This window comes from Scophthalmus maximus, chromosome 21, assembly GCF_022379125.1.
Source record: "Scophthalmus maximus strain ysfricsl-2021 chromosome 21, ASM2237912v1, whole genome shotgun sequence".
Taxonomy (NCBI): domain Eukaryota; kingdom Metazoa; phylum Chordata; class Actinopteri; order Pleuronectiformes; family Scophthalmidae; genus Scophthalmus; species Scophthalmus maximus.
In genome coordinates this window covers 14,325,695-14,339,210 of record NC_061535.1, presented here as the reverse complement: position 1 = coordinate 14,339,210, position 13,516 = coordinate 14,325,695, and the positions used below count along the sequence as shown (strand labels likewise).

At 43.4% G+C, this 13,516-nt stretch overlaps 2 protein-coding genes across 6 annotated transcripts in view; one reads left to right on the top strand and one right to left on the bottom strand.

The window, feature by feature from the left end:
- Positions 1 to 13,516, bottom strand: part of LOC118290899 (cadherin-20-like) — a 59,878-nt gene that overhangs the window by 30,549 nt on the left and 15,813 nt on the right. The window contains exon 1 of one of the 3 annotated variants that reach the window (XM_035618642.2): positions 4,343 to 4,499. The exons of the other annotated variants lie outside the window; for them this stretch is intronic. Within the exon in view, the coding sequence (XP_035474535.1) occupies positions 4,343 to 4,391 (49 nt within the window). The 5' untranslated portion in view covers positions 4,392 to 4,499. Of the gene's footprint in view, positions 1 to 4,342; positions 4,500 to 13,516 lie in introns of those variants that run through there. 3 annotated transcript variants of the gene reach the window in all.
- Positions 4,136 to 13,516, top strand: part of drosha (drosha ribonuclease III) — a 184,386-nt gene continuing 175,005 nt past the window's right edge. The window contains exons 1-3 of one of the 3 annotated variants that reach the window (XM_035618640.2): positions 4,136 to 4,424; positions 5,168 to 5,213; positions 6,730 to 6,847. The gene's annotated coding sequence lies outside the window, so the exon portion shown is untranslated. Of the gene's footprint in view, positions 4,425 to 4,984; positions 5,004 to 5,164; positions 5,214 to 6,729; positions 6,848 to 13,516 lie in introns of those variants that run through there. The other 2 variants (XM_047329704.1, XM_047329705.1) reach the window with 2 other exon arrangements.

The window sequence follows — 13,516 nt, the reverse complement described above, 5'->3', positions numbered from 1 at the left end:
AAAGAGTGATGTATTCTCTCCGAGGAAGCGAAGGGGCGGATGCGAGGATGGCGTGAACCTCAGCTATAGCAGCCTCGTGTGCAGAGCACGCCAGACTAAGCTCAGTTGCCATAATGCTAGGCGACGCGCCAGCGGAGATGTGAGGAGAAACAATTGACGGCGCTTTTGTTACATCTTTAATTACAGGCCTTGTATTTGTCTTGTTCACATGAGGGGCCTTGGGGAGCGGCAGCTCGCTCGGGCTGAGCTGCTCTTGTTTCTGTGAAATGAATGGCCTGACCTCCCCTTCTCCCCGCGACTTATCCTCCTCTCGCAGAATGCATGGATGGAGAGTGGGAGTAGAATATCGGAGCGAGCGAGTGCTATATGCTGATGACGATAAGCGTGGCGCGTCAGCGCCTGCTTCGCCGCGTTTTGCATGTAGCAAAACCTGCCAATCCGTCACATGCAGAGTGAGTATATGTCTCCCATGCACGGAGAGTCTGCGAGGCGTTAAGTGAACCTGGGAAGTGAGGATGTAAAACACACCCACCCACCTCCCCCCTCTCTGCAGTGAGTACAGATTTGGCTGGCAGGTACAGGTACTGTACAGGCTGTGCGCCGCCGCCGCCAGTGAGATCAACCGTTGTGTCAAAGGAGATGATCCATAGCTAATACGCAGCTGTCTGACCCTATTACCTTTAGTGGCAGGGCCAGGCTGTTGCATCCCAGGAGAGACGCCCCCCCCAGTCCTTCAGAAGCAATTTAGTCAAGCTTCAAACTCCCTCTTCATCTCTGCAGATGCACACTGTACTCTGGATCTGCTCGTACGTACATGCCGAGGTGACAGTGAGAAACCGAGAGTATGGATTTGATCTATGTGTCGAGTCAAGTTAGATTAATGAGCTGGCGTATGCGTCGCCCCATCAACCTCCATGAGAAGATGAGACTTTTTTTCTACTCGTCAAAGCGGCGGTCGGCTAGGTTCATTAGCTACGTTGCTTGCAGGTGAGGACATGGAGATGCAGTAAGGGGTGGATGCAGGTGGATTGCAAATGGAGGTGAGAAAAAAAGGTAGTTACCCACACATTCTTTTTAAAGGGCTATAGTTCACCCAAATCAAATATGTGCGTTTCCACATTGATTTGTCACTTTTTTGTGTCTTTCCGTTGAGTCATTGTCTCCCTTGTCTCTTCTCCTAGATCCCGTTGCTGCTGGATCTCGTTACGCCGCCATTTCACTGGGCTTCGGTGAAAATTGGCGACACACAAAGAAGCATTGTCAGAAGTCCTACGCTCGGTCCCTGTCAAGCTCTCCTCCTGCCTGACGGAACACAAGGTGTCTGCGGCTGAGATCTCGTTACGACGAGAGTTATGATCTATTCATAACAGCCTCTGCGTCTCAGGTAGAGTTTCTGCCATTGGTGACAGATAAGTGGGTTTCTGCCTTTAAGCACAAGTAACCACATATTGAGCCCCGAGTCACTGACGTACTCGAGTGTCGCCACACAACAGATGAGTAGTCAGATGTTAGGATACTTCTTAAAAAACAGAAAGGGGGAGGTTATCATGGATTACGACAGCTGTCGGGAGGATTTCAAGAGTTATACACTTGAACTCCGGTGTTATCAGTTGCTCGTATACAGCTTACGCATGATGTTTATCAAACCCGTCTCCACTGCGGTCTTATAGACAACTGGTTATCTGCAGATATCAAGAGCTGAAGGATGATTTTTTTTCACACACATACACACGTTTTACTATATGATGGTACAAAAGATGCAAAGTATATATTTTTCAACTCAGTGATGACAAAATTAGAGAATTAAATTGTATGATGGGAAAAAAAACAGACATCCAAGAAAATGATCTTAGATCAGCAACCGCTGAGGTCCCCTTGAGCAAGGCATTATATCCCATGCTCTTGTTGCTGCCCAGTAGTCAGCAGGAGCGGATTGTGTTTGCGGAGGCCATCTGCTACAGTAGGTATATATGAAAACTGTAATCGGTGAAAAGGGCTGTAGACTGTAAAAAAGGGGTGTAATGCTCTGACAACCTTCCCAGAAATAGTATGAGTGCAAAAAAGACTCAAGTACTTGGTTGATTGTGAAGAAAATGAAAACAGAAAAACTTGTTGCAATGATAGTGAATAGGATTTAAAAAAAAAAAAATTCTTCCTATGAGCAAACAGTCGTAATAAATTGAGAAGAACGGAAACATAAACAGGTGTAGCCTTTAATAGCCTGAAAACAAAAAAAACAGAACAAATGCAGCCGGGCCCCCGAGCGGTGTTACGAGCTGATCCCCACACAGTGTCCAGCACACAGCAAAAGACATATTCACCAAACAAAAGAAACAAACAGGCGATGACAATAACAACAGCCGGGTTTTGGATTTTAGCTAAAGGTGATTGGATATTTTCTAATTCTTTGGCTTTAGTATAATCTAACGCGGGCTCTGAGAGTAATAAGCAATTACTGTGTGTTTATCCCCACAACTCAGAGGGAACTAATCTGCACTCAACAGCCAGGGCCAAAAATAATGAAATTAATTACAAGCATTAAGGCTATGCAACTGCCAGAGAAAGGTAGAAATGTAATTATCCACATTGAGACAGAAACCTCTCTTGTTTCCCTTCACTCTCTGTCTCATTGTGTGTGTGTGTGTCTGTCTGACTATTATTCACCCTTTTCATTCTCGGTCTTTTGGTTCTGTCTTGACTGGCAACATCACCCACTGGAGCACACTAGAGGAGCAGGAGCTGTATTTCTGCTTTGGAAAGCATCCATATTATAAATGTAAAAATTGTTGCTTAAACAAATTTAAGGTGAGCTGACCTAGTTATCACAGCCTGGAAAATGCTCATTAAAGTCAAAACAACTTTGCAAACAAATACAATTATTTGTGTGATTTTTATAATATCCTGCAGATATTTTTTTTTACTTGGTTTTAGGGAAAACAAGATTAAAATACCTGATACAAACTAAATGACTTCATAATGAGATTGTAATGTACAGTTCTGTATGTGAGCTATGCTACATTGCACTTTTATGTGATAATGTATCAGGTGCAGAGCAAAGTCATTTGAAATCAGTTAACATATCATCAAAAAAGGTAGGAAAGTCAAGTGGGTTCAGAATGATGTATCTGTTTGTTAATATTACGTTTTTGCCCAGATGTGACATGAAATCAATCTTTTCGAGATGCAATTAAATTTTCATATTTTCTTTTTCATCTAACTGCCCTGTAATGTTTTGTTTTCTTATTAGTTCTCATATCAAAGCCCGAGCTGCTATTGACCTGACATAACAAGAAATCAACTTTAAAGAGCAGCAAACCATAAATATAGTTTGACTGACAACTAAAGTTTTAATGTCTGGATATAGTGTAGATCATATTTCAGAAGCTGTTCTCTTAAAATGTGTGATGATTTTTTTTTTTATTGGCTATTAGCGAACTTGTTTTTGCTAACCTGTTAGCATAAAAGTTGCCTTTTCACAAATTCACCTTACATAAAGTTATTATCAGATTCTCTGGGGTTGTGTTTATGTCCATGAATCCTTGTTAGCTAAAAGTCAAATCGTTGCCAGTTGTGAGCTAAATGTTGCTAACACGTTTTAGCTATATGGCTCTTTTGCCGGTGGGTGTTCCAGCTAACGCTAGCTGCTAGCTTACTAGCAAGCTAGCGTTACTAGCTTACTTACGACCTCTTCAGAAGTCATATTTTTTTATTGTTAATATAATATATTTTTAGCACAAAAATACTATACACAGGGCAGTTTCAAAGAAGACATACTGCTGTTTTTAGTATATGTAGAAAAAGTCCAGTTGTTTCCGTTGCTTAAGCCGCTAAAGTGTTCCACGTTCCTTTACCATTACAAACTCACTTAAATCCTTTGACAATGCCAATATCAATATGTGTTAATATGTTTAAATAAGTCATTATTGGAAATGGTACAGTGAAATAAATACGTTTCAAGCTAAACTATTTTTATAGCGAGACAGCGCCGGTTTTATTGTGAAAGGTCCACTGCAGTAAGAGGAAGTAGTGTACGCGATGGAGAGGAATACCGGCCATTCATTGGTGGGTTAAATCTAAAAAAGCGCAGTGAGACCGGAAGTAGAGAGTGAGTGCCGTGTGGACGCTTGACTGACTAATCAAGGCTGGATGGAAAAGTCCGTATAAAGTTTGTTCAAACAAATATGAAGTTGATGTCTTTAGATTTTAACCAGGAAAATCCATCTTCATAGTCTCCGAGTGTCACTGGAGGTATTTCCATCCGAAGTTTATCAAACATGTTCAGCTAGCTTCACGTCAACGGTGTTAATTTTCTTAGCATTCATTAGCAAAGTCGCTAGCTCACCAGCTAACGCCCAGAGCTCCTTCCCCTTGGAGGGGGGACACCGCGCCATCTCCGGACACCTGCTCGCCTGCCTGCTCTCGAGGTACGTTGGTGGTTCATCGCTTCCGTGTGCGTGTGTATTATAATTATGGTCTCGTCACGTCTCCTGGAATTTTCTAAAGATGGCGGACAATTGACGTCACGTCAATCGGGTTATCTTTAAGGTTCATTGGCGTTGGTTAGCAACAGTGAATATAAGATTACAACTTTTAATGTGTGTGGGGGACCACTGAGTTTTGTGTGATTCTGCTTATTGTTATTATCGTTTAAGTGGAATTATTACTGTTGCTCAAGTGTGTATAGGAGGAAAGGTGACTTGTCGAAGACTCCAAATATCATTTATTTTTATTTATTTTAACATTTCAAAAGTAAAGCGGAAGTCATTTTTTTCTAAAACTTGATACCTGTGTAAGGTTTGGTTATTCATTTGGTTCAAAATATTTAAGCGCAGGAGGTACATTTTGGTGATAAGTCATACATTATTCTCCTCCCAGTTATTTAGTTTGCTCAAATGATTATAGTGTACAGTTTGATATGAGATTAACGTAAACATATCTTGACAACAGTGGAGTTACAGTTCGTCAGAGAGGTGATTAAAGCAACTCGACAACAACAGTGACAGGTGGGCTACAGATATTAAGACAGTTTTATAGTTGTACTCTTCCTTGGCCAGAAGGTGACAGAAAAACTTCAATTGTCTGCAATTGTAATCTGAATGTGGATGAAACTTTTTTTTTTGTTGCTACTGTGTCAACAAAATGTTTCCCTGTTTTTTTCTTCCAGCAGATATGTAGCAAGAAATTGGATTCCCGTTCCTGCCCAGCTGATTCATGTAAGTCCAATATCAACTTTTTGTTTTTGCATTGGTCTCAACCAACTCTTGAAATGAGTTTGTCCAAACTTTACTACTAAACGGTGGGTTTAAAGTTTGATGCTGGAAATAAAAGGGTTGATGATGAGAGTGAAATATACAGATATCGTGAAGCATAACTAAAAAAAGCAAAAAGAGGCTAAAAAGCTCAGTAGAGTTGTAAAGTTGATGATATCGTAATTCACTGCTGGTTTTTCATTCCCTTCACTATTTTATTTAATAATTAAAAACATTAATTAATATTGACTAGTGCTGATATAGCACCGCTGTGACATTAGGCCTGTAGAAACCTGTATTATCAGACAAATTACATCTATGTGAGAGTGTCAGAGGGAAAAAGCTTAAATTACTGCCTTTTCCCAAAAGTCAGTAACTCACTTTGATTTGTTTTAGCTTGTTTTGTGGCGCTTGTTGTTTTCCCCGGTACCATTTACCACAACATATCCAGCGGGCAACTGTTCACTGTGGTCAGGTAACGACGGGGGAGGATAAATAAACTGTCTTGCGTGTTGCCGAACCTGCTCCCGGATCGCCGGGGCTTGGTTGTCATTGGAGACAGGATGTAGCAGCACAGCCTTGTATTACAGCGGGCAGGAAAATCGTTGCTTAAGAAGCAGGACTCTGCCTTCAACAGCTATTGTTCTCCTTCCTCACACCTTGCTTTTGTGGGAGAATGACGGGTGCCCTCGGGGTAAAGCGGATTCCGCTTTCACCCTGTGCACCAGTTCTCAGGGATATACAAGTGAACATCGACTCTCACACCCTTGTCTGCTTACTCACCTTCTCATTTTTGGCTCACAGAGAAAATGTGCACAAACATCGTCTCAAAATTGCACACGTCTTTGATCTCTCAAACATCTGCCTTCAGGCCGCCGTGCGTGATCTTCACAGACAAACAACTAATTTTCCCCCTGGTGCATATTTCACACCAGCCTGACAAGAAATCTGATGCTAACTCATTTTCTAAGGCTACACCCCCCGTCCCCCTCCGTTGTACCCTCCCTCCCTGTTTCTTCGACTGTTTTTCCAGGAGATGTGGAGCGAGGCGTGATAATAATCGCAGAGGCCTACTTGACCCTGACCAGCGAAGGCAGGTCGGGCAGGTTGTGGTGTTAATGGTTTTTCCTGACAGTGTGAAGTCAGTGAGCAGCATGACTGGCGCTCAGTCACCGCTTTACTTTGCGTTACTGTGAGCGAATGTTTCAATGGCATTGAATGTTTTGGGAACCGCCTCGTGAAAGATGCACAGAATCGGATGCAAACTTTTTTACCGAGCGCTGGATAAATGGCGAGAGAGGACCTGAAGAACAAAACCCGTGAATGCACTTTTCCCATTAGCTCACTTGTGTGAATGCATCCCCCACTGCTTTTCTCTCAGAGGACGGGGAGGCAGAGGAAGAGAGTGAGTGAGTGGGTGATTGAATTAATTATGTTTTATCACCTTTTAGCTGATTGAAGTCTACCTTACTCCCCTCAGACAGCTTGTGTTTTGCATCTTCCCTCGGCGCCAAATGGATCAGAACCCATCACCCAGCGCGAGGCGCTGCCATCTCTGTTGTCACGGACTTGGACTCATGGAAGACGTGAGCGCTGAGGTCGGTGTCTCTGCTGCCTTTTGTGTTGGTTTTGTTTTCAGTCTTTCTTTCTCAGTAATTCATCTCCATCCCCAAAAAAACGAGTCGTAGGCCTCTTGTTCATGACAAACATAACGATGTATGGATGGGAGTTGCATCTGGTGTTGTTTACAGAACGGGGGGTTTCTCTCTTGTAACTGAAATACAACAGGACTTTTTAACTGTGGCAGCAATTTATTATAATTTAGAATATTTTGACGTTCATCAATCAATTTGTATATTCAATGAAATATCCGAAAATCACTTTTAAAAAGTTGCGTGTTTTTTTTGTGATTCATCGTCTCAGCCTATGTACAATACGTAAATTAATCGCCAACTATTTTGATAATCAATTAATGGCTTCAAGTAGTTTTTATTAAAAAAAAGTCTAAATTCTCTAATTCCAGCTTCTTCCATATTCATCAACGTTACAAACATCTGTCAGCTGCTTACCCTTCCACTTGTGCTCTGCGATGTAAACACACGTCGAGACGTGGAAACTTGTGCACATCAATACGATCGATCAGCTGACGGATCGGGCCCGGGGAGGAATTACGCAACTGCTCCCCGACTGCCGACAATTAGCTCAACGGGCAAGAGGATTGATCTGTGCACCTGCTAACCTAGAAAGACTCGGTGGGATACCCCAACCGAGGGAGCTGATACTTGGGAGGGTTAAAGATAAAAAAGTTATAAATGTAGTGGGAGCAGGAACGCCACCTGCGAAGCTGACATCCTTAACTCAGGACAACACTCTCCAAACAACAGAATTCCTCTGTGTGCTCCTCCGGTTGTTCTGCAAGTTCCTGGAAGGTATCGTTTACAGAAGAGCTGCAGAGGAGCTGGTGTCTGTATGTTAACCTGTTTCTCTCTTTGCATACGGCTCCTGATGATTTGCCTCTCTTGGTGATTACCTGTAGTACAATAAGTAGACAATGGTGTGCAGTTCACCTTGGAGAAGTGACAGGCACAGTCTGACTAAAACTGCTCCACTTGTGCTTTTATATTGTCGACAATTTCCCTATAAAAGATCCGGGGATAATAGGAATCCAACTGCAGCCTTGAACCTTGTGTTGAAGTTACCAGAGGAACGGTCCAAGGTCTCCATGAATGTGAGCAAACCTGCGTAAACCCAGAGCAAACATGGGATGCAGTTGAAAGGTCAGCAATAGAAGGTAGAGGGATGTTTTGTTCAATTCAATTTTCTCTTTACAAGCTTAAGAGATGAAATAACCTAAAATAAATACAGTTGAAATTTATAATAACAATTTCGATTGCATTCATCAACACCCACTCACTCCCTGCGAATTTTCATTTTTTTTTTTTTTACATTTCTCCCATCTGCTCACTCGGACGTTATCCGATAATTTTACTATTAACTGGTGTTCCAAGGAAAAGTTACGTAAACGTTCCTGAACATTGGCGAAAATGTCCGGACTTCAGCGCATGTCTGAAAGCAGCTTATATGTCAACCCTGCAATGCACTGATGACCTGTCCACGGTGAACTCCGCCTTGGAATCTTTAAGGGATAACAGTATAGATTATGGATAGTAGTCTCTACTAGACATAGTATTAGTATTTATCTTGGGATTGAAACTCTTCTCATCTATAAAATCTCATATATGAGAATTCATATTTATTTTTACGTGTTCATATTTAGTCAATGTTTGAGTAAATTAAAAATATAACCCTTTGGTGTTATTTTTTTGAGCGTCTCCATCAGGACTCACGAGCAAACAACCCCACAACTGTTTTATTTTGATTTCAGATATTTTCCAAATCCCGAGCGGTGCACTTAAAACCACAGATGGAACAACACACAAACACTCAAGCCTCTCAATTAAACAACCAAGGCCGTTCTGTACTCGGGCTCCATCTACACATTGTGCATATTAAGAAGCCGACAAGCGAATGTGCGTTTTATGGCCTTTAATCGATATAACCACTGAGGAGCTACTGTTGATATTCCCTCTGAACCTTTTTCGTACAGAACACACGAGCCACTAACCGGCGTGTAAAAGTCATCCTCCCCCTCAGGATGTTCTTCACGCAGATTATTCGAGCGCTGCCCATTGCAGTGGCGCTCGCATAATCACAGCAAAGCGATCCCTCCCAGGTATTATTATGACAATGACATTTGCCAATAGAAGGGCAGGCAGTCACAATAGATGTTTCCGTAGCGGTAAAAATGATTTACAGCAGCTCTCATGGAAATGATGATCCGGCGAGGATAATGTTCGCCCCGTGTGCACGGTTCCTCTCCGGCCGTACGTGATGCCACACAGCCTTGACTGGGTCACAAACCCCCCTGCTCCCACTGATGACTGAGACCCCGGCCTTCACAAAGTCCATTCCTTCCTCACATATAAGCGCTGCTATAAATAAAACGAGTACAAAGCCAATCACCTCTGTGTTTAAAGAGACTTGCCACCTTTTCCCCACACACACACCCGGGACGGTTTGTTTGATGTAATCTTCTCAGGTTTGGGTGTTCGGCCCGCCTGACTGATTGCTGGAGCCCGGCTGCCTCTGTTTGCCGGGAGACGGAGAGTAGGCTGTGGATGGTATTTGCCATCTCAGGATTTTCTCTGCGCTGTGGACCAGATGGCCGTCAACCTTGTGTTGATCTTGGAGCCGCGGTCTTGCCAAGGCCTGCTCCCCCACCCCACCGCCCCCACGGCAGAATAAGACGAATCGAGATGTTAAACACGCTCCTGGCATCACCACACCACAGAGGGATTGTGTTTGTCTCTGGCCGCGGTGGAGGAGCGGGTTTGAGGCTGTAATAAAGCCCAAAGGGAACGAGGCCTGGCACAAAGTGGGGTTCCAGCAAAATGACACGACTCGAAACCCCAAAGGGTTCAGACTCACTATTTCTACTCTACCTAGAGTCCTTGACTGGTTTTCTCTAAAAGTATTTATTTTAATATAGCTCATGGAAAACAAGGGCGAATCAGGGTCATCCTATATTCTGGTCAGCACAGTGTTTAAACAGATGGTATTGTTGAGCGATTATAATACTTTAACTAAAAGTACGATTGTATAAATATTGACCTGACCGAGACAGAGAAATATTAAGTTTCCTTGCCGTAGAGCTCCTGCAGCACTGTACGTAAACAAAAAGTCAGGCGAGGCACCTTTGACCCCATCGGGTGGAAGCTCGACTCACCTCCTGCACCGTCAGCGAGACAGTAACTGCCCGTCAAGTCAAAACTTTTGTTTCAAAAATAAAAAAAACTCTTGAAACTTCATAAAAATAACTTTTTGTTAAACTAACAGTCTGTAACTAAACACCGGGAGAAAAAAAAAGATATTCAAGTGCTGTAACATCCCATCTGTAGTGTCATCTGCCTGTTTAGATCCTCCGCTGCCGTCCAACCTCACAATTCAATCCTCTGTCCACTCACCCGTGTAATAACGGCATTCTTCATGTTGAAAAGAACAGGACATCATCTCCTCTGCCTGGAGAAGCCTGCATTTTCACCGAGCTCTGAATTAGACATGAGTACGCTGCTGCTGCTGCTGCTGCTGCTGCTGCTGCTGCTGCTGCTGCTGCTTTTCTCTTTCTGCTTGCACTCCTTCACCTTCACCCCACATCCTATTGTCCGGCCAAGAGCTACTCATAACGAATAATTCAACATCATCTACTCTCTGATGACCAGCCCCACATGCGACCGTGGCTCTCTGACGTTGACCTGCTCCTCCTTCACACCAGGTGTTTCCCCCCGTCTCTGAGATAGTTGTGCCCCCCTTCAATTCTGCCTCTTAATCTAATCTGGTAATTTGAGGCCTGTGCGGCGCTGGAGCTTCCATCTCCTGCCTCCTTCTCTCACGTCTCTTGTTAGCCTCTGTAAGTAGAGGTAAGAGCTGGTGGTGAGAGAATATTGGGTCTCAATCCCTTCTCAGCACGTCTGAAATCGAGTAAGGCTGCAGGGAGAGCAGGTGAATAAAGAGCTCAGGATCCAAATGTCACCATGAGTTCTGAGATCCTCGTCTACGCTGAGTTTAACAACCAGCAGACGTGACTCGTCTGGATGCTCCATCTGTAACATCCCAAAAATGACCCGAACCAAAAATTTCCTTACAGAAAATAATTTGAATTTAATAAAAGTAAAAGTATAAATTTTAAACGATTAAATAAAAATAATATTAAAAATGATATGAATTAATTTGTTTTTAGTAAAAAAAACCCACTATTCTCTCATTTATAAAATGTATGAATTAAAACGTAAAATATATGTTAGCAAAATTTGTTTAAAAAATGTTCATAAAATGGATAGAAAAAAATCGAAAAATAAAACAATCAGTAGAGGATAAAGTTTTTAAAGTTAAAATATTAATAAAATAAAAATAAATATGTAAAAAATAATATACAAAAGAGCACTCTGACGCGTTTTGACCTCTGTATAATAATTTATTCCTGAAAAGAGGTGTGTGTGTGTTGTAGGCTTTGTGATTAAATTAGCATAATCTACAATGAGTGTTCCTCAAGTTTAGGAACTCAACCCAGAACTTCTGCAACATTCATCTTCCCCCTTAATTGAACTTCACTCATTTCGCTCCGACGTTCCTCCAATCAGACGCGTGCGTTCATGCACAATAAGCACAAAGTTACCGGCGCTTGTTTTCCTTCTTCTCCTTCCTGTTGTTGTTGAGCTCCTCTTTCGGAGGAGAAAGATGAAGAGGAGGCAGAGCAGATGTCAGGACTGATCGCCATCTTATCTGAACATCATTGATTTTCACAGGTTCTTTACTGGGGCCGTGCAGCGCGGGGTTGGTTTCCTCCTCGCATGTCGGAGCATTTGACAGAAGAGCCGGGAAACTTGTCAGAACGGATAAAACTGCTAAGGAGGCACAAACCGCTGTCCGCCCACACCTTCCCTGCTCGCTTACACACACACACACACACACACACTGCCGTTCTAAAAGCTTTTAACAAGAGAAGGGTACTTTTCACTTTGACGCAGGACTCATCAGCGTGAGGGAATGCGTGGAAAAGAGGCAAGACGTGGAGCAGAGGTAAAATAATTGGCCACACCGCCCGTGCGTACGGCTCCTGAGCCCTGCGTTGACTGCACTCCTGCCTCTGTTAGTATTTGACCTATGTGCCCATTTAAGAAGCTCCATCTCGGAGCGCGTAGACCTGCTGGAGCATGAAAGCCTTTCTGAGGCAGCGAGTCGGACGGACGAAATCGACAGACGTAGAAAGGAGTCACAGGAATAGGAGAACACAACGAGAATAAAAACCATCTCAACAAACAGTTCAATCAAGCGGCAGAGACTTTGAACTTGAAGTATTTGGCAGTAAAGTTTTACGGCTTGACCAGAATCAAATGAGGCATTCACATCATCATCTTTCCATTTATATCTAATATGCTCAGTAAAATGTAAATCTTGTGGCTGTCAGATACTATGGATGTGGTGTTTTAACTAGTCTAGTCGGGTCCAGTTATAGGTTTGGGAAAGGTCGTGTTCAATAATCATCCGTAAGGTCATTTAATGCCGCCCTTTAAGAAAGAGTCTGCATGATCGGTTTTCTATTTAGAAGTGTTGTCGACCAGTGGGGCCCAGAGCACAAAGCCGTCATCTGGTTTAAGCTCTTTTTGGACCCAAGTGAAACAGCCTCATGAGTCCTGCTTTCGTCTCACCTCCATCTGGAGACAGAGGCTCTAAGCTCTCCCTCCTCGCCCATCAGGATATTTATCATTCCTCTGCTCAGGTGACACGTCCTGCGGCAGTTAAGTCGTTGTGCTCGTAGCGAAATGTCAAGGATTGTCGGTGCCGCCTGTTGTTTTCTTCCTCCTTCCGTCCTTCTGTTTCTGACCATTTGTCCGGCTCGTCTTTAAAGTGCAGCTTTGACGGCACATCTGTTAAAGATGACAATGACGGTAAGCTCAACGTGTCTGAGAACACGAATTTATGATTATATATCTCTTATGTTTTCTCTTTGCTTAGCTGTTGTTTATTTAGCTCATTCAAGAGATTCGTAGAGGAGGACGAGGGCAGTTACTTTATTTGACTTTCTCCAGGGTCTTAAGGGTAGAAACGGAGTTTCACCTTCTCCCGATACAGAACATGCAGAAAAGGAGTTAGCCAGGGATTCCCGAAACATTTGTTCTACCCCCTAAATGCACCCTGGGTCCCCTGAATCCATTAGTGGTTATCTCACCAGGGGAAAGGGAGGCAATCACCTGAGCAGCACGGAGGACAGAGGGGTGGGGGAAGAGGGCGGCTGTTGGTTGGTTGGTTGGTCGCAGGGTTAAGAGAGGCAAGACATGCTCCACAGAGAAAATCACTCAGCCACATTGTGTGCGGACTAAATCAGAAACCACTGCCACCCCATCCATCTCTCAAGCTGGCACCATAAGTGGTGATACTCCGGAGTCTTGATTGTGCACGGAGTGGACGTGCGTGCGTTAGTGTGCGTTTGTGTTTTGTTGTTGTTTGCAAGTGGAGAGGAAGAGGGCGGAGGTGGAGGGAGGGCACGCGAAGACTCTTAAAAGCCTTAAGCTTTTTCTTCCTGTCTCCTGAAATTCACTGCTCCCATGAATCACCATCGCTGCTGTTTTTAGCCCGATTACTTTTCTCTCAGCATCCCACAGTTTATTTAATTCCTACGCGAACCATCGGTCGGCACGGCCGAGCTTTAG